Source organism: Coregonus clupeaformis, unplaced genomic scaffold (genome assembly GCF_020615455.1).
Source record: "Coregonus clupeaformis isolate EN_2021a unplaced genomic scaffold, ASM2061545v1 scaf0001, whole genome shotgun sequence".
Lineage (NCBI taxonomy): Eukaryota > Metazoa > Chordata > Actinopteri > Salmoniformes > Salmonidae > Coregonus > Coregonus clupeaformis.
Window position 1 is genome coordinate 1,462,136 of NW_025533456.1, and position 21,860 is coordinate 1,483,995.

The 21,860-nt window shown below is 42.4% G+C and overlaps 1 protein-coding gene across 1 annotated transcript; it reads left to right on the forward strand.

Moving 5' to 3' along the window:
* Positions 1-276: 276 nt before the first annotated feature.
* Positions 277-14,207, forward strand: mrpl52 (mitochondrial ribosomal protein L52). Its single transcript, XM_045212155.1, has 5 exons — positions 277-362; positions 596-665; positions 825-892; positions 13,694-13,758; positions 13,909-14,207. Exons 1-5 carry the CDS (start codon positions 329-331, stop codon positions 14,050-14,052), a joined length of 381 nt encoding a protein of 126 aa, XP_045068090.1. The 5' UTR covers positions 277-328; the 3' UTR covers positions 14,053-14,207.
* Positions 14,208-21,860: the final 7,653 nt, after the last annotated feature.

Consider the following 21,860-nt stretch of genomic DNA (forward strand, 5'->3'; position numbering starts at 1 on the left):
AATTTTATGATTATAAAACGATGATAAAATAAGACTACACCACAACCAATTCATACTTCACTCTTATCTGGCAAAATTGTATTTTGTAAATGTATCATCAAAATCATCATCATGATCATTATCATCATCATCATCATCACCTGAAGTCCAGCTCATCATTTGGCTCTACTGTAACAGAACGTGATTAATTAACAGTGTTGTTACAATAAAACAAAATTGCAACGTCACACGTTGCTGCCTGTTGCTACTTGGTTTCCACTCCACCAGCTGTTTGGCGTATCTTTATCACCACCTAGTGGTCAAAATAGTTCTCACATGAAAATCCAACATGGCGGCGCCCGTTAGGACATTGTGTTGTACAGGTGAGGTTATTTACAATTACGTATAATTTTCATACGATCTAATGGTCATTTTCTGCTGTAAATATGAATATCAATCGACTCCCTGTTGACAAGAACCTGTTTTTGATATTTAGCTAGACAGATTACTAGTTATGCTAGGTTTGATAAAAATGGCTAGGCAACTAGCTAGCTACTGTTAGCTAAAACAAACTAGACAGCCTAAATTAATTGAATTCCTGCTTGTCTGTTTTCAGCTTTGAGGCAATCCAGTCGTTGTTTTACTACGACGTGTGGGGCACAGGCTGGAATCAAGTGGAGGACCGAGTACGTTCTAAAAGACACAGACAAACAACTGTCAAGACAAAATGACACACACTTACACAGACACACACGCTTATACACACGGACATACACAATTGTAGATATGATGGCCGTGTTTTGATATGCTTTGTTCTTTACAATTTCACCTGGTTTTGTCCACAGAAATGGTCTGTCCCGCAGTGGAACAGAGTATGGCCCCATGACAGATCTCCCTGACTGGTCCTTTGCAGGCAAGTTCACAGAAAGGAGCATGCATTTTTAGGGTGTTTTCACATATTGTCCTGTTTAAAATAACTGATCTCAGTCTTCTTTAAAGTGAACTCTGGGATAAAAAAAAAAAAAAGGCAAAATAATTGTTTTTATTCACACTGCCCTTGCCTTTGAATGAGGACTCAACTATTTTGCCAATTCACTTCACCTATTTTGTGGTCCGAGTCCTCTTTGCATTCACATTGCTATGTTTAGAAAGGAACCAACATTCACTCAATGCACTCTGGGTTTTTACAAAGTTAAGGACAAGCCATTCCATCAGAACGTGTTATCAGACAGCTAGATACTTACAAGTCAAATGCTCCTTTAATTGCTATGGAGACAGCAGAGAGAGCACGCCCCCATCCACATCAACGGGGCCGGAGTGGAGAAGGTGAAAAGCTAAAATGGTCCACCCACACAGACTGTGTGGTGAAGAAGGCGCAACAAAATGCTTCGCCATCTGGCAGTCCGACGGACAAATCTGGGTTTGGCAGATGCCAGAAGAACGCTACCATAGTGCCAACTGTAAAGTTTGGTGGATGAGGAATAATGGTCCGGGGCTGTTTGTCATGGTTCGGGCTAGGCCCCTTAGTTCCAGTGAAAGGAAATCTTAATGGTACAGCATACAATGACATTCTAGACGATTCTGTGCTTCCAACTTTATGGCAACAGTTTGGGGAAGGCCCTTCCTGTTTCAGCATGACAATGCCCCAATGCACAAAGCGAGGTCCATACAGAAATGGTTTGTCAAGATAATAATAATATAATACTAATATAATAATAATATGCCATTTAGCATACGCTTTTATCCAAAGCAACTTACAGTCATGTGTGCATACATTTTTACGTATGGGTGGTCCCGGGGATCGAACCCACTACTACCCTGGCGTTACAAGCGCCATGCTCTACCAATTGAGCTACAGAGAACCACAGATCGGTGTGGAAGAACTTTACTGGCCTGTACAGAGCCCTGATCTCAACCCCATCGAACACCTTTGGGATGAATTGGAATGCCGACTGCACACTACATGTCCAAAAGTATGTGAACGCCGGCTCGTCGAACATCTCATTCCAAAATCATTGGCATTAATATGGAGTTGGTCCCCCCTTTGCTGCTATAACAGCCTCCACTCTTCTGGGAAGGCTTTCCACTAGATGTTGGAGCATTGCAGCGGGGACTTGCTTCCATTCAGCCACAAGAGCATTAGTGAGGTCAGGCACTGATGTTGGATGGCAAAGGGGGGACCAACTCCATATTAATGCCCATGATTTTGGGATGAGATGTTCGACGAGCCGGTGTCCACATACTATTGGACATGTAGTGTGTGTATGTGTATATATATATATATATATATATATATATATATATATACACACACACACACACACAGAACCAGTCAAAAGTTTGGACACACCTACTCATTCAAGGGTTTTTCTTTATGTTTTACTATTTTCTACATTGTAGAATAATAGTGAAGACATCAACACTATGAAATAACACATGGAATCATGTTGTAACCAAAAAATTGTTAAACAAATCAAAATATATTTTTTATTTGACATTCTTCAAATAGCCACCCTTTGCCTTGATGACAGCTTTGCACACTCTTGGCATTCTCTCAACCAGCTTCACCTGGAATGCTTTTCCAACAGTCTTGAATGAGTGCCCACATATGCTGAGCACTTGTTGGCTGCTTTTCCTTCACTCTGCCGTCCGACTCATCCCAAACCATCTCAATTGGGTTGAGTTCGGGGGATTGTGAAGGCCAGGTCATCTGATGCAACACTCCATCACTCTCCTTCTTGGTAAAATAGCCCTTACACAGCCTGGAGGTGTGATGGGTCATTGTCCTGTTGAAAAACCAATGATAACTAAGCCCAAACCAGATGGAATGGCGTATCACTGCAGAATGCTGTGGTAGCCATGCTGGTTAAGTGTGCCTTGAATGCAGATGTCATCCGTTCACGCACACCACGTCTCACAAAGACACGGCGGTTGGAACCAAAAATCTCAAATTTGGACTCGAGACCAAAGCACACATTTCTACCGGTCTAATGTCCATTGCTCGTGTTTCTTGGCCCAAGCAGGTCTCTTCTTCTTATTGGTGTCCTTTAGTAGTGGTTTCTTTGCAGCAATTCGACCATGAAGGCCTGATTCACACAGTCCCCTCTGAACAGTTGATGTTGAGATGTGTCTGTGACTTGAACTCTGTGAAGCATTTATTTGGGCTGCAATTTCTGAGGCTGGTAACTCTAATTAATTTATCCTCTGCGGCAGAGGTAACTCAGTCTTCCATTCCTGTGGTGGTCCTCAGGAGAGCCAGTTTCATCATAACGCTTGATGGTTTTTACGACTGCACTTGAAGGAACTTTAAGAGTTCTTGACATTTTTAAAGTAATGATGGACTGTTGTTTGTCTTTGCTTATTTGAGCTGTTCTTTCCATAATATGGACTTGGTCGTTTACCAAATAGGGCTATCTTCTGTATACCTCCCTACCTTGTCACAACACAACTGATTGGCTCAAACGCATTAAGAAGGAAAGAAATTCCACAAATTAACTTTTATGAAGGCACACCTGTTAATTTAAATGCATTCCAGGTGACTACATCATTAAGCTGGTTGAGAGAATGCCAAGAGTGTGCAAAGCTGTCATCAAGGCAAAGGGTGGCTATTTGAAGAATCTCAAATATAAAATATATTTTGATTTGTTTAACACTTTTTGGTTACTACATTATTTCATAGTTTTGATGTCTTCACTATTATTCTACTGTGTGTGTGTGTGTGTGTGTGTGTGTGTGTGTGTGTGTGTGTGTGTATGTATATATATATATATATATACACACACACACACACACACACTACTGTTCAAAAGTTTGGGGTCACTTAGAAATGTCCTTGTTTTTAAAAGAAAAAAAAAAAATTGTCCATTAAAATAACATCAAATTGATCAGAAATACAGTGTAGACATTGTTAATGTTGTAAATGCCTATTGTAGCTGGAAACGGCTGATAAAAAAAAAAAAAGGAATATCTACATAGGCGTACAGAGGCCAATTATCAGCAACCATCAGTCCTGTGTTCCAATGGCACGTTGTGTTTGCTAATCCAAGTTTATCATTTTAAAAGGCTAAATGATAATTAGAAAACCCTTTTGCAATTATGTTAGCACAGCTGAAAACTGTTGTGCTGATTTAAAGAAGCAATAAAACTGGCAGCTTCATTAAATAGTACCCGCAAAACACCAGTCTCAACGTCAACAGTGAAGAGGCGATATCTCAGACTGGCCAATAAAAAGCAAAGATTAAGATGGGCAGTCTAAGATATGGCTTTTTCTTTGCAACTCTGCATAGAAGGTCAGCATCCCGGAGTCGCCTCTTCACTGTTGACGTTGAGACTGGTGTTTTGCAGGTACTATTTAATGAAGCTGCCAGTTGAGGACCTGTGAGGCGTCTGTTTCTCAAACTAGACACTCCAAAGTATTTGTCCTCTTGCTCAGCACCGGGGCCTCCCACTCCTCTTTCTATTCTGGTTAGAGCAAGTTTTGTGAAGGGAGTAGTACACAGCGTTGTACGAGATCTTCAGTTTCTTGCCAATTTCTCGCATGGAATAGCCTTAATTTCTCAGAACAAGAATAGACTGACGCGTTTCAGAAGAAAGTTATTTGTTTCTGGCCATTTTGATCCTGTAATCAAACCCACAATTGCTGATGCTCCAGATACTCAACTAGTCTCAAGAAGGCCAGTTTTATTGCTTCTTTAATCAGCACAACAGTTTTCAGCTGTGCTAACATAATTGCAAAAGGGTTTTCTAGTGATCAATTAGACTTTTAAAATGATAAACTTGGAATAGCAAACACAACGTGCCATTGGAACACAGGACTGATGGTTGCTGATAATTGGCCTCTGTACGCCTATGTAGATATTCCATTAAAAATCGGCCGTTTCCAGCTACAATAGCCATTTACAACATTAACGATGTCTACACTGTATTTCTGATCAATTTTATGTTATTTTAATGGACAAAAAAATTGCTTTTCTTTCGAAAACAAGAACATTTCTAAGTGACCCCAAACTTTTGAACGGTATATATGTGTATATATATATATATATATATACACACACATAGTGGGGAGAACAAGTATTTGATACACTGCCGATTTTGCAGGTTTTCCTACTTACAAAGCATGTAGAGATCTGTAATTTTTTATCATAGGTACACTTCAACTGTGAGAGACGGAATCTAAAACAAAAATCCAGAAAATCACATTGTATGATTTTTAAGTAATTAATTTGCATGTTATTGCCTGACATAAGTATTTGATCACCTACCAACCAGTAAGAAATCCGGCTCTCACAGACCTGTTAGTTTTTCTTTAAGAAGCCCTCCTGTTCTCCACTCATTACCTGTATTAACTGCACCTGTTTGAACTCGTTACCTGTATAAAAGACACCTGTCCACACACTCAATCAAACAGACTCCAACCTCTCCACAATGGCCAAGACCAGAGAGCTGTGTAAGGACATCAGGGATAAAATTGTAGACCTGCACAAGGCTGGGATGGGCTACAGGACAATAGGCAAGCAGCTTGGTGAGAAGGCAACAACTGTTGGCGCAATTATTAGAAAATGGAAGAAGTTCAAGATGACGGTCAATCACCCTCGGTCTGGGGCTCCATGCAAGATCTCACCTTGTGGGGCATCAATGATCATGAGGAAGGTGAGGGATCAACCCAGAACTACACGGCAGGACCTGGTCAATGACCTGAAGAGAGCTGGGACCACAGTCTCAAAGAAAACCATTAGTAACACACTACGCCGCCATGGATTAAAATCCTGCAGCGCACGCAAGGTCCCCCTGCTCAAGCCAGCGCATGTACAGGCCCGTTTGAAGTTCGCCAATGACCATCTGGATGATCCAGAGGAGGAATGGGAGAAGGTCATGTGGTCTGATGAGACAAAAATAGAGCTTTTTGGTCTAAACTCCACTCGCCGTGTTTGGAGGAAGAAGAAGGATGAGTACAACCCCAAGAACACCATCCCAACCGTGAAGCATGGAGGTGGAAACATTATTATTTGGGGATGCTTTTCTGCAAAGGGGACAGGACGACTGCACTGTATTGAGGGGAGGATGGATGGGGCCATGTATCGTGAGATCTTGGCCAACAACCTCCTTCCCTCAGTAAGAGCATTGAAGATGGGTCGTGGCTTGGTCTTCCAGCATGACAACGACCCGAAACACACAGCCAGGGCAACTAAGGAGTGGCTCTGTAAGAAGCATCTCAAGGTCCTGGAGTGGCCTAGCCAGTCTCCAGACCTGAACCCAATAGAAAATCTTTGGAGGGAGCTGAAAGTCCGTATTGCCCAGCGACAGCCCCGAAACCTGAAGGATCTGGAGAAGGTCTGTATGGAGGAGTGGGCCAAAATCCCTGCTGCAGTGTGTGCAAACCTGGTCAAGACCTACAGGAAACGTATGATCTCTGTAATTGCAAGCAAAGGTTTCTGTACCAGATATTAAGTTCTGATTTGCTGATGTATCAAATACTTATGTCATGCAATAAAATGCAAATTAATTACTTAAAAATCATACAATGTGATTTTCTGTATTTTTGTTTTAGATTCCGTCTCTCATAGTTGAAGTGTACCTATGATATAAATTACAGACCTCTACATGCTTTTGTAAGTAGGAAAACCTGCAAAATCGGTAGTGTATCAAATACTTGTTCTCCCCACTGTATACAATGGGGAAAATAAGTATTTAGTCAGCCACCAATTGTGCAAGTTCTCCCACTTAAAAAGATGAGAGGCCTGTAATTTTCATCATAGGTACACGTCAACTATGACAGACAAATTGAGAAAAAAAAATCCAGAAAATCACATTGTAGGATTTTTAATGAATTTATTTGCAGATTATGGTGGAAAATAAGTATTTGGTCACCTACAAACAAGCACGATTTCTGGCTCTCACAGACCTGTAACTTCTTCTTTAAGAGGCTCCTCTGTCCTCCACTCGTTACCTGTATTAATGGCACCTGTTTGAACTTGTTATCAGTATACAAGACACCTGTCCACAACCTCAAACAGCCACACTCCAAACTCCACTATGGCCAAGACCAAAGAGCTGTCAAAGGACACCAGAAACAAAATGGTAGACCTGCATCAGGCTGGGAAGACTGAATCTGCAATAGGTAAGCAGCTTGGTTTGAAGAAATCAACTGTGGGAGCAATTATTAGGAAATGGAAGACATACAAGACCACTGATAATCTCCCTCGATCTGGGGCTCCACGCAAGATCTCACCCCGTGGGGTCAAAATGATCACAAGAACGGTGAGCAAAAATCCCAGAACCACACGGGGGGACCTAGTGAATGACCTGCAGAGAGCTGGGACCAAAGTAACAAAGCCTACCATCAGTAACACACTACGCCGCCAGGGACTCAAATCCTGCAGTGCAAGACGTGTCCCCCTGCTTAAGCCAGTACATGTCCAGGCCCGTCTGAAGTTTGCTAGAGTGCATTTGGATGATCCAGAAGAGGATTGGGAGAATGTCAGATGAAACCAAAATATAACTTTTTGGTAAAAACTCAACTCGTCGTGTTTGGAGGACAAAGAATGCTGAGTTGCATCCAAAGAACACCATACCTACTGTGAAGCATGGGGGTGGAAACATCATGCTTTGGGGCAGTTTTTCTGCAAAGGGACCAGGACGACTGATCCGTGTAAAGGAAAGAATGAATGGGGCCATGTATCGTGAGATTTTGAGTGAAAACCTCCTTCCATCAGCAAGGGCATTGAAGATGAAACGTGGCTGGGTCTTTCAGCATGACAATGATCCCAAACACACCGCCCGGGCAACGAAGGAGTGGCTTCGTAAGAAGCATTTCAAGGTCCTGGAGTGGCCTAGCCAGTCTCCAGATCTCAACCCCATAGAAAATCTTTGGAGGGAGTTGAAAGTCTGTGTTGCCCAGCGACAGCCCCAAAACATCACTGCTCTAGAGGAGATCTGCATGGAGGAATGGGCCAAAATACCAGCAACAGTGTGTGAAAACCTTGTGAAGACTTACAGAAAACGTTTGACCTGTGTCATTGCCAACAAAGGGTATATAACAAAGTATTGAGAAACTTTTGTTATTGACCAAATACTTATTTTCCACCATAATTTGCAAATAAATTCATTAAAAATCCTACAATGTGATTTTCTGGATTTTTTTTTCTCATTTTGTCTGTCATAGTTGACGTGTACCTATGATGAAAATTACAGGCCTCTCTCATCTTTTTAAGCGGGAGAACTTGCACAATTGGTGGCTGACTAAATATTTTTTTCCCCCACTGTGTATATATATATATATATATATGGTGTTTAAAGACAGTATGGACAGTATATGAATAGAAAAGGTGTGTACAGCAGTGGTTATATACTACTGCTGGTAATCTGAATAATTCTTCCAAATGTTGTCAAGTAGTGAAAGGTTTAGAGTGCCCCAAAAAATGCACAGCGCCCTAAACAACTGCTGGTTCACTGACAGGTGGTAACTGAGAGAACCTCTATTCTGAACTCTTTTAATAACAAAATGTATTGATGCAGGTGGATTATTTGATAGGGTTAAAGGTCAACATGAGCCCCATGTGAAATTACCTGACACTCCCGAGCTCTCCTTCTCTAGGTTCTCCTTCTCGCCCTTCTCTGTCTCAGAGGTGCGTAGAGACCTGAAAGCAATTGATGTAAAAAAAAATCCCCTGGATGATCTAGACCCCCACATACTACAATTAGCTGCAGACATCATTGCTCTCCCTTTAACTTTAACATGCATCTTTAACCTCACCCTAGAATGTAATGAAAGAAATCAGCATTTGGCCTACCTCTTTTGAAAGTAGAGTTGATCCCACTCTACTGAATAACTATCGGCCTATATCTAACTTGTCTATTCTGGCATAGGTATTGTAGTCCCTAGTGAATAAGAAGCTTAAGGCCTACCTCCAGGAAAACAATACTTTGAGTGGTATGAAATCAGGTTTCAGGTCAAGCCACAGCACTGTTACAGCAACTGTGAAGGTTTTGAATGATGTTCACTGTGCCCTGGATGGGAAGCAGCATTGTGTATCTTCATAGACTTGTCAAAGGAGTTAGACACTGTGGATTATACTGTCTTGGTGCAGAGATTGAAGTGTGTTAGGATTATTGGTCATGCTCTGGAGTGGTTTGTGAACTATCTGTCAAATAGAACCCAGTGTGTTAAGGCAGATGGTTGTAAGTCTGACATCATAGAGCTGCACTCAGGTGTGCCTCAAGGATAAATCTGAGCTCCCCTGTTGTTTATTATCTAGATCAGAGGTAGGCAACCCTGGTCCTGGAGTGCCGCAGGCACTTCATGTTTTTGATTTAACCGACCTGGAGGACCAGGTGTGTTGAATTGAGGCAATCACTGAACTGATCAATTAACTAAGTAGCTCAGTGTGGTGCCTAGTTGGGACGAAATCCTGCATTATCTGCGGCACTCCAGGAACAGTGTTGCCTACCCCTGATCTAGATCATAAACTACAGGGGAGCTAAAATGGATCCTTCAGGCACAATAACATTGGGAGACATATTGAGACAGCTGATGTACATTTTTATGCAGATGATACTGTTCTGTATTCAAGTGGCAGCAGTTTGGCTTTTGGAAAAAGCTCAAACAGCTTTTACATTTACATTTTAGTCATTTAGCAGACGCTCTTATCCAGAGCGACTTACAGTTAGTGCATACATTATTTTATATTTATCATACTGGCCCCCCGTGGGAATCAAACCCACAACCCTGGCGTTGCAAACGCCATGCTCTACCAACTGAGCTACATCCCTGCCGGCCATTCCCTCCCCTACCCTGGACGACGCTGGACCAATTATGCGCCGCCCCATGGGTCTCCCGGTCGCGGCCGGCTACGACAGAGCCTGGATTCGAACCAGGATCTCTAGTGGCACAGCTAACACTGCGATGCAGTGCCTTAGACCACTGCGCCACTCGGGAGACATGTGCCACTAGATGTGCCACTACATGTGCCACTTTTAACATCATTCAACAGAATCTGTACGATTTTGAAGCTTGTTCTGAATTCCTGTAAAACACAATGTATTGTATTTTCCAATAGTAAACACTCTGAAAACCATGTAATTACTACCTTGGAAGGACATTCTATAGAGCAAGTCAAAACATACAAATACCTGGGACTTTGGGTGGATGAGAAGTTGAGCTTCACCAGCCATGTAGAGAACCTTGTCAGGAAACTCAAGCTGCATATTGGATTTTATTAGCAGCACAAAGCTTGTTTTGCCACCAGAAAACAGTTGATTCGTTGTGCTTTTCTCTCTGTGTTGGACTATGGTGATACTGTTTCTGTGCGAATTTCAAGCTCTACACTGAAGGCTCTTGACTCTGTGTAATGCAGCCCTTGGTTTTGTCACAAATCGGAGACGTCTAACTCAACATTGTGATCTCTACAGTGCTGTCGGGTGAACATCAATAGCAACACACAGGCTCAAACGCCGGTCCATTCTTATTCATAAGGCCCTTTTATCTATCCTCTATTCTAGCTCGAAATTAAAACACATACAAGCTCAGATCTCAGTCTTGAAATCCAGAACATTTGAACCAAGCATGGAAAAAGGTCCTTTCATTCCTCAGACCCCTGGTCTTGGAATTCCCTCCAAGCCAACCTATCACTCCAGGACCTGGTGTCCCTGGAGGAGGTTAAAGGGCAAATAGATGAACAGGTTGAGACATGTATTTGTTTCTAGTTGCCACCCGATGTCACTAGTTTGCTTTGCCTTCTGTGAGGAAGCATGTTGTTTTACTTCACACACACAAACACACACACACACACACACACACACACTGTTTGCTTGCTGTTGAATTTGTGTTGTTGCCAGTGTCTTTTGTCTGTTTTGTCCGTTTTGGCTCACATTGTTTTGGGGTTTTTAATCCCAGGCCCTGGCCCCACAGGAGGCATTTTGCCTCTTCCCAGGCCGTCATTGGAAATAATAATTTGTTCTTAATTGACTAACCTGGTTAAATTAAAAATTAAAAACTGTATATACATATAAAGTGGGTAAAACAGTATGTACAGTGAGGGAAAAAATAATTTGATCCCCTGCTGATTTTGTACGTTTGCCCACTGACAAAGACATGATCAGTCTATACTTTTAATGGTAGGTTTATTTGAACAGTGAGAGACAGAATAACTCCAGAAAAATGCATGTTAAAAATTTTATAAATTGATTTGCATTTTAATGAGGGAAATAAGTATTTGACCCCTCTGCAAAACATGACTTAGTACTTGGTGGCAAAACCCTTGTTGGCAATCACAGAGGTCAGACGTTTCTTGTAGTTGGCCACCAGGTTTGCACACATCTCAGGAGGGATTTTGTCCCACTCCTCTTTGCAGATCTTCTCCAAGTCATTAAGGTTTCGAGGCTGACGTTTGGCTACTCGAACCTTCAGCTCCCTCCACAGATTTTCTATGGGATTAAGGTCTGGAGACTGGCTAGGCCACTAAAGGACCTTAATGTGCTTCTTCTTGAGCCACTCCTTTGTTGCCTTGGCCGTGTGTTTTGGGTCATTGTCATGCTGGAATACCCATCCACAACCCATTTTCAATGCCCTGGCTGAGGGAAGGAGGTTCTCACCCAAGATTTGACGGTACATGGCCCTGTCCATCGTCCCTTTGATGCGGTGAAGTTGTCCTGTCCCCTTAGCAGAAAAACACCCCCAAACCATAATGTTTCCACCTCCATGTTTGACGGTGGGGATGGTGTTCTTGGGGTCATAGGCAGCATTCCTCCTCCTCCAAACACGGCGAGTTGAGTTGATGCCAAAGACCTCGATTTTGGTCTCATCTGACCACAACACTTTCACCCAGTTCTCCTCTGAATCATTCAGATGTTCATTGGCAAACTTCAGACGGGCCTGTATATGTGCTTTCTTGAGCAGGGGGACCTTGCGGGCGCTGCAGGATTTCAGTCCTTCACAGCGTAGTGTGTTACCAATTGTTTTCTTGGTGACTATGGTCCCAGCTGCCTTGAGATCATTGACAAGATCCTCCCGTGTAGTTCTGGGCTGATTCCTCACCGTTCTCATGATCATTGCAACTCCACAAGGTGAGATCTCGCATGGAGCCCCAGGCCGAGGGAGATTGACAGTTATTTTGTGTTTCTTCCATTTGCGAATAATCACACCAACTGTTGTCACCTTCTCACCAAGCTGCTTGGCGATGGTCTTGTAGCCCATTCCAGCCTTGTGTAGGTCTACAATCTTGTCCCTGACATCCTTGGAGAGCTCTTTGGTCTTGGCCATGGTGGAGAGTTTGGAATCTGATTGATTGATTGCTTCTGTGGACAGGTGTCGTTTATACAGGTAACAAGCTGAGATTAGGAGCACTCCCTTTAAGAGTGTGCTCCTAATCTCAGCTCGTTACCTGTATAAAAGACACCTGGGAGCCAGAAATCTTTCTGATTGAGAGGGGGTCAAATACTTATTTCCCTCATTAAAATGCAAATCAATTTATAACATTTTTGACATGCATTTTTCTGGGTTTTGTTGTTGTTATTCTGTCTCTTACTGTTCAAATAAACCTACCATTAAAATTATAGACTGATCATGTCTTTGTCAGTGGGCAAACGTACAAAATCAGCAGGGGATCAAATACTTTTTTCCCTCACTGTAAACATTATTAAAGTGACCAGTGATAAATGACTATGTACATAGGGCAGCAGTCTCTAAGGTGCAGGGTAGAGTACTGGGTGGTAGCTGGCTAGTAACAGTGATTAAGGCTAGTGGTGGCTGTTTAACAGTCTGATGGCCTGGAGATAGAAGCTGTTCCTCAGTCTCTCGGTCCCAGCTTTGATGCACATGTACTGTCTCCGCCTTCTAGATGGTAGCGGGGTGAACAGGCCGTGGCTCGGGTGGCTGAGGTTACATTTTGGAAGCTAATAGGTTGCATTTAGTTTAAAGATTATACATAATAATTGTCATCAGAAGATAATATTAACATGTAAATATTATTGGTAACAGAATAGATAGCCGAATATTAACTGCAGATTATATAAGGCTGTAATTGAAAGTTGTACACCCAATGTAGGCTACTGTCCCTTTAAGAGCTAGAATAGATTTTGTACCCTATGTTGTGATTCTCACCAAATATGTTATCTTCTCACACTATTTAAGCCCCGCAATTGAATAAACATCTTATGAAGCTCTCTTAGACTATAGATCACATATTGCAAACAAATAATCTCAACTAAAAACTCCACACATATTTTGGATTTTCTGTGCGTCCTTGACAATCGCTAATCAATATCCAAAAAACGGCACCGTCTTTTTCCCACGAACCTGCACATCATAATCTTCCTTCTTTTTGTGGCACAAATGGGGTTATAGCAGGGCAAACGGTGTTGCAGTAGTCTAGTGTGTGGTGTGGGAATAATGACATGCGAATCTTGGGAGCTTTGTGTTTACATTGTCCTAAAAAAGGGAACCGGACCGCGGAATTCAAGCGAACCGAATTCAGACCACATCTCAAGATGGTCTCAGTTCGGTTCACTTCGGGGCCTCTTTTGAGGGGTTGGAGTTCCTTTGGAGTGTTCACACTGCACAAAAAAATGAAACGAACCGCACTGAGTTCACAAAAAATGGCTGAAAGGGACCAAGTGTGAAAACACCCTTTAATGAGTCGGAAACCTAATGTATGGCTGGTTGTTGGGAATATGATTTAGGCCTACATGATTGTTTGTATTTGTGTTTTACTTACAGATGGCCGGCCAGCACCCCCCCTGAAAGGACAGCTGAGGAGAAAGCAGGAGAGAGAGACATTAGCAGTCAGTATCTTATGTTAACCTATATTACCTCCATAAAGTTGAATATTAAATGTAATTACAGTTCACATATGATGTCCTTTCCACCTCCTTATATTTCTTCTCCTTTTCACTTCCTCTTCTTCTTTTTTATCATCTCGGTCTCGTCTCCAGAGACGTGTAGTGAATCTAAGCTCGGAGGTGGATAAGGGGATGGAAGCGTGGAGGGAGAAACAGAAAGAAGCCGAAAGAATGCAGCAACGCAATAAATCTCTTCTGCTTAAACCCAAAGGAAACCTTTTATTGAAGAAAAAATAAGTAATCATCACATTTTCTGTTCTAGCTCACTTGACTTATTGACAAAATGGAGGAGAATTGCACAGCTGGTGTATGGCATTGTCTTACCATTTATGTTTGTACTTATTTAGCCCTTTTCAATGTTTTCTGAAATTAAACGTTAATCCACTACCTACTGTTAATCTACTGTCTTATTTGTTCTTGAACTTCTGTTTGAAAATATATTAGGAACATGCTTATTACTGTGGTTTTGTTATTAATAATAGTTTGATTTTGTAATATATTTTTCTCCTTACTCAATGTCATCCTTTCCCCACTAGAATGCAGCATTTCACCAGTTTAGGTCAATAGCAGTGCTTCGCCACCATTTTGTCTCCAGCAGGCTCTAGTCTAGAGCAGTGGTTCACAACCAGGGGTACAAGGACCCCTGGGGGTATGTGGCCTATCCACAGGGGGTACTTGAGAAGACTCATGAGACCATAGGCCTACTGGTAAAGTTCACATGAGGGGGTACTTCAGGGGTACTCCGGGTAGAGCAAAATTCAGTTGGTGGTACAGTAACTGAAAAAGGTTGGGAACCACTGGTCTAGCGGGAGTGCTGTGGGGGCTGGTGAAAGGAGGGAGGGGTTGTCAGACAGGAAATTGACATTGTGCAGTTGTGTGTGTTTCGTATCTTCACATCACATGTAGGCCTAGGCTATTATCAGCCGTTCTGTTTAACTAGATGCACTGTTTTAGGGTTAATGTGCTAGAAGCTAACGTTAAAATATGAATGTGGTATTACTGCAGGTAGCCTACCTTCAGACTGCCCTCTTGCCATTTGACAGTGTTATAAAAAGTTCAATTTTGTATGTGGGTGTGAATCAGTCTCCTAATGAAGTGCAGTGTAAGGCTGCAATCAAAGTTTGCATTCCTATGTAGCCTCTGTGACACACACACTTAGACACAGGGAAAGTGTGTTATGAGACAGTGTGCCACGCTGCTATCTGGAAAGATGATTAAGAGGCTGTTCCTATGGAAATGGCAGTTTTACCATCTCTGAAGTGATCCCACAGGCATCTCCCTGTGTCAGCCTCTGCTGTGTGTGTGTGTGCCACTCTGCAGCAAAGTTTCCCATTTCACGTCCCACCAATGCCTCTCTTATACAATAGACTAGAAGCTAGGCTAAGTGATGCGAGGTCCAGTTCTAATTTCACATTTCTTCTTGCTGTTTCTTTCTGTCACACAAGCTTATGGTCGTGTGTGTGAGTACTAAACGTAGACTGCCCCCGTTAACCTTGAGCTTACTTTGTATTTGTAATGTCAGCTGTAATTTAGAGTGACTTTGACTAACCAACAGTCTGTGTTTACAAAGTGAGGTAAGGTAATGAAGCGTCCAGTCTCTCTCTCTCTCTCTCTCTCTCTCTCTCTCTCTCTCTCTCAGGCTCTCTCTCCCTCACTCTCTCTCTCAGGCTCTCTCCCTCACTCTCTTAGGTCTTCTTGCCGATCTCAGCAGAGCACCACTGTAATTAAGGCATGCGAGCCGCTAAGTTGCAGATTTTTATTGTTTTTTGTGTTAACCGTTTGTAGTGTCAATGGGTAAACAATAGAAATAGAATAGAACGATTCTAATTCTATGGGATGAACAATGAGCACTCTTAATGGAGGACATGTTCTGTAATGTGTAAGAACCATGTACACTGAGTACACCAAACATTAGGAACACCTTCCTAATATTGAGTTGCACACCCCCCTTTTGCCCTCAGAACAGCCTCAATTCGTTGGGGCATGGACTCTAAAAGGTGTCGAAGGCATTCCACAGGTATGCTGGCCCATGTTGACTCCAATGCTTCCCACAATTGTGTCAAGTTGGCTGGATATCCTTTGGGTGATGGACCATTCTTGATACACATGGGGAAACTGTTGAGCGTGAAAAACCCAGCAGCATTGCGGTTCTTGACACAAACCGGTGCGCCTGGCACCTACTATCATACCCTGTTCAAAGGCACTTAAATATTTTGTCTTGTCCATTCACCCTCTAAACGACACACACACAATCCATGTCTCAAATGTGTCCAGGATTAAAATTCCTTCTTTAACCTGTCTCTTCCCCTTCATCTACACTGATTGAAGTGGATTTAGCAAGTGACATCAATAAGGGATCGTAGCTTTCACCTGGTCAGTCTGTCATGGAAAGAGCAGATGTTGTTAATGTTTTGTACATTCAGTGTATTTTGTTGTTGAATACAAAGTCTCTCAGACTGATTCTCTCACTTATTCGCTCCCTCCCAAGTGAGATTTGTAAAGCATTGGAACAATGGCTTGGCATGAACCTCTCACTTCTCACACCCGTATTCACATTGTTCTACTACACATTTAATCCATCTTAACATGTCATTTGGAAGAACCCAGAGGTATGTGTGAAACAGCCAGGACCTGTCTTCTTTTTGAGAGTAAAAAGTAACTATTTTCATCTTTATCCCTCTATCATTCTCAGTTTTACTCCTTACTGTATTTCTCTTCACTCCTCTTCTCCAGCTTCCCCCCCCCCTCTCCACTCATCTCTCTCTCTTTCTTCTCTCTCGCTCTCTCTCCTCCCATCCTCGTGTTGTTTTGGTTTTGGGAAATGAGAACCAGATGTTGCTTATTGTGCAGAAGTCACGGAGGGGGAGGGGAGGAGGGGTGAGGTCAGTCTGCTGTAGTGAACAGCAGCACACACGGAGGTAGAGAGGAAAGAATGGATGAAGGAAAAGACGAGCAAGGAGGAGAAGAGGGTCAGAAGAGTTCTCATCCCTCTGATGTGGTGGGGTAGTGTTTTAGATTCAGCCAAACGGTTACTGCAGCACTATGCCCACAGGCCTGAGACGAAGCAGAGCGGTTTCCTGACGGATATGACTGGGCCAGGGTGAGGGAGCATGGGCAGAGATTGGGAGGTGGGCTGGGTGGGTTGGGGTTTGTGGAGGGCCTGATTCAGCAAGTCCTGGTTAGGGTGTCATGTCCTGACCAGTGTGAAACTGCTGTGTTTTGTTGAGTTACATGAAATCTCAGTCTCTCACTGTTGTACTTGTAGGCCAACTGTCCTGTTGATAGTGCTATGCTTGTTATACTGGAGAGGTTGTGGTTTTCCACTTTTTGGTTTGCAGATAGGATAAACAGATACTCTGGCACTCAGACTGCAAAGGAATTTTCTTCTCGCTCTTTCTGTCATACAAAAATCTATGGCTGTGGCTTTGTGTGTGTGTTCATGTGTGCGTGTTAGTCCGTATTTGTGTCTGTGTGTGTGAGTGAGATACTTTAGAGTTCGCCTCAATGTAGGTTACCCAAAGGTTGAATTGCAAACAGCTGGCCAGCCCACTTCCTGGCTGGCTGGGTTAGGAGTGCTGAGGCTGAGGCCTGAACGTTGTTGGGGCGGGACGCCGAACTAGACTGACTATGGCTGCCTGCTCTATTTCTCTGTAGCACAAATCTACAGTGGGGAAAAAAAGTATTTAGTCAGCCACCAATTGTGCAAGTTCTCCCACTTAAAAAGATGAGAGAGGCCTTTAATTTTCATCATAGGTACACGTCAACTATGACAGACAAAATAAGAAAAAAAAATCCAGAAAATCACATTGTAGGATTTTTTATGAATTTATTTGCAAATTATGGTGGAAAATAAGTATTTGGTCAATAACAAAAGTTTCTCAATACTTTGTTATATACCCTTTGTTGGCAATGACACAGGTCAGACGTTTTCTGTAAGTCTTCACAAGGTTTTCACACACTATTTTGGCCCATTCCTTCATGCAGATCTCCTCTAGAGCAGTGATGTTTTGGGGCTGTCGCTGCGGCAACACGGACTTTCAACTCCCTCAAAGATTTTCTATGGGGTTGAGATCTGGAGACTGGCTAGGCCACTCCAGGACCTTGAAATGCTTCTTACGAAGCCACTCCTTCGTTGCCCGGGCAGTGTGTTTGGGATCATTGTCATGCTGAAAGACCCAGCCACGTTTCATCTTCAATGCCCTTGCTGATGGAAGGAGGTTTTCACTCAAAATCTCACGATACATGGCCCCATTCATTCTTTCCTTTACACGGATCAGTCGTCCTGGTCCCTTTGCAGAAAAACAGCCCCAAAGCATGATGTTTACACCCCCATGCTTCACAGTAGGTATGGTGTTCTTTGGATGCAACTCAGCATTCTTTGTCCTCCAAACACGACGAGTTGAGTTTTTACCAAAAAGTTATATTTTGGTTTCATCTGACCATATGACATTCTCCCAATCCTCTTCTGGATCATCCAAATGCACTCTAGCAAACTTCAGACGGGCCTGGACATGTACTGGCTTAAGCAGGGGGACACGTCTGGAACTGCAGGATTTGAGTCCCTGGCGGCGTAGTGTGTTACTGATGGTAGGCTTTGTTACTTTGGTCCCAGCTCTCTGCAGGTCATTCACTAGGTCCCCCTGTGTGGTTCTGGGATTTTTGCTCACCGTTCTTGTGATAATTTTGACCCCACAGGGTGAGATCTTGCGTGGAGCCCCAGATCGAGGGAGATTATCAGTGGACTTGTATGTCTACCATTTCCTAATAATTGCTCCCACAGTTGATTTCTTCAAACCAAGCTGCTCACCTATTGCAGATTCAGTCTTCCCAGCCTGGTGCAGGTCTACAATTTTGTTTCTGGTGTCCTTTGACAGCTCTTTGGTCTTGGCCATAGTGGAGTTTGGAGTGTGACTGTTTGAGGTTGTGGACAGGTGTCTTTTATACTGATAACAAGTTCAAACAGGTGCTATTAATACAGGTAACGAGTGGAGGACAGAGGAGCCTCTTAAAGAAGAAGTTACAGGTCTGTGAGAGCCAGAAATCTTGCTTGTTTGTAGGTGACCAAATACTTATTTTCCACCATAATTTGCAAATAAATTCATTAAAAATCCTACAGTGTGATTTTCTGGATTTTCTTTTCTTAATTTGTCTGTCATAGTTGACGTGTACCTATGATGAAAATTACAGGCCTCTCTCATCTTTTTAAGTGGGAGAACTTGCACAATTGGTGGCTGACTAAATACTTTTTTTCCCCACTGTATATGAGCATGTGTGTGGGATGCTCTCCCATCGCTAAACATTCCTCCTCTCTGAGCCTTTTATCATCTGTTTATCACACATTCTCCCTCTTCTCTCATCTGTTCATCTAGCCATCCTTTGTGAATGTTAAATCAAATCAAAAAACTGTATTTGTACATGCTTCGTAAACAACAGGTGTAGACTAACAGTGAAATGCTTACTTACGGGCTCTTCCCAACAATGCAGAGAAAATAAATAGAAAAATAATAACACGAGGAATAAATACACAATGAGTAACGATAACTTGGCTATATACACGGGGAACCAGTACCGAGTCGATATGCAGGGGTATGATGTAATTGAGGTAGATATGTACATATAGGTAGGGATAAAGTGACTAGGCAGCAGGATAGGTACTAATAGATACAAATGGAGTGTCGGAATGGAAATAATTCTGAGAAGATAAATGGTTGTAATACTGGGAGAAATTAGTTACTGTATGAGATGGAAATGCCAGGTGACATGGAGAGGGGAGAGAGAGTGGGCCAGGAGAGGACAGGAACAGATGTGGGACGAAAGAGAGCGGAAGATGGAGAGAGAGAGAATGGAAAGTCTGAAAGAAGATCCACAGTAGAAGCCACAAGAGTGAAGCTTGAGAAAGTTATGAACAAGCATTTAATGGAGCGAAAATTATTACATTTCATAAAGTTATAGGGATCAGAAATGTCTGTTAAAATGTCTTCCAATCCAAACAGAGCTAGATTCTGAAGGATCTCCTGCAAGAGGGCACATAAACAGTTAAAGGATGTGGAGAAAGGAGAGAGATGGGATGGGGGAATGGAAGGAGAGGAGAGGGAAAAAAGAGAGAGAAGAGGGGGGAATGGGGGGAGAGGAGAGAGAGAGAGAACAGAGTAGAGATACTTGGTGAGTGGTGGAGGAGGAGACCTCTTCAAAATAACTACTTTGCAGCAGGTGAGAAAATGTTCTAAAACCTATACAATCATTTCAGCTTTACTGGACACCTCACTCTTAAATGAGCGCATACTCTCTCTCTTTTTCTCTCTCTCTCTCTTTTTCTCTCTTTCTCTCGCTCTCGCTCTCTCTTTCTCTCTCTCTCTCGCTGGGTTGGGGCTGGAAGCTCAGATGTTTTAAGAATTCCAGATGTTGTTAACAGAACTCAGTTGGAACACTGCACTAAGAAAAACGTGATAATTCCATCACTTTTTCCACTTCTCCATTCCCGGGGCTCATGACTCCAGCCATGTCCAAAACACCCTCCCAGGTTCAACTAGGCTGTCCTCTCCTCTCTTCTCCATCCATGGCCCCTGGTAAGCTGTAAACAATTGCTTGTTAACAAGGAATGCACAGAACAACATAGAACCAGCTCTTCATTCTGTGGCTCGCTAAGCACTCCTAGGGCTCTATTCAATGCGTAAAGCTGAAGATCCGCTTCCATAGCATGATTGAAAATTAAAGGCAGTGTTACCACGGTCGCAGAGACTGCATTCACGGTAAACGCTGCGTATGTCTGTCTGCTCAATCGGAAAATGACCTACATTTTAATGTGGATCTTCCGCGATAATTCGACAATACGGATTGAATCCAGCCCCTATAGTCCTGTTTGAATAGTGTTGAGGCCAGGCTGCTATTTGTGTATGAGACAGTAGTCTGAAGACCATTCTCTTCTCCAGTGCGTGTGTGCATGCGTGTGTGTGTTGGGCCAGGAGAAAATCACTACCCAGAAGCATGTAGAGGTGAGAGTAGGACACGTTTTAGAAAATATTTTTTATTTCAATTTAACTCATGAAATACAAAAAGATGAAAAACAGGCACAAAAAAAAAATCCCTTTTTTATTGATATCATTATCATTATAAATATCATTACCATTATCATTGTTATTACTAAAACAATTCTACCTCATTTTTCGATTTGTGTAAAACAAAAAAAAACATTAAGCACCATCAGAATTGCTTATAAATAGTTTTGTTTGATTGTCTTTATATGCCAACCAATCAATGGGAAAATAACTGTGTTTCGAAAAAAAGGAAACACTTTCCAAAATCTTCAAATACCCCCTCTGTACTGTCCAAGTCCACCACTTTAATGGGAAAATGGGAGCCATTTTGATTCAATCATTGTCACGTTATTGCCTCTGTCCAGCAGGACTCAACATGACAATGTACAAAAACAACAAACACAATTTACCAAAGGACTACACCCAGAGAACAACAATAATAATAATAACCATAGTCATAATAATAGTAACAAAAAAACTAAAGACCACAATAAGACATTAGTATTTGGAGTGGGTACCATGTGATTGAACTTCACCGTTTTATTATGTAGTAACATTGAAACTGGCTTTATTGAGTCAAAATGGCTACTTTAATTCCATCCAACGTTGACTGCTTACTGAGACCAGGCTCTGTACTGAGGGCTTGAGCAATTTGAGATATGGTTTAAACAGAAGTGTATAGTGAAAAATGTACAGTAATTGGGAGGAAAAGCTACATATTTACGATACTACAGTGGTCAAATGTAATTGTCAATGTGTATAAACGGCAGCCATCTTTCTGACATGGCCTTAATTTCTGAGCCTGTCTCATTTCAACCCTGGGTAGGGAGAGCACCCTCAAAACGACTCCCTAATCTCCTCTCTAGGGTGAAGGTCATGCCTATAACATGCTCTTTGCAACAGCTATAAAACCTTATGTGGTTATCAGAGGAGGCTGCTGAGGGGAAGACGGCTTATAATAATGGCTGGAACGGAGCGAATGGCATCATACACATAGAAACCATGTGTTTG

Bases quoted from the DNA above. Each gene is read 5' to 3' on its own strand.
- mrpl52 (XM_045212155.1), top strand. From the start codon at position 329: ATGGCGGCGCCCGTTAGGACATTGTGTTGTACAG. The intron at 363-595 runs GTGAGGTTATTT...GTCTGTTTTCAG, and splicing joins TAGGACATTGTGTTGTACAG to CTTTGAGGCAATCCAGTCGT. The intron at 893-13,693 runs GCAAGTTCACAG...TTTTACTTACAG, and splicing joins CCCTGACTGGTCCTTTGCAG to ATGGCCGGCCAGCACCCCCC.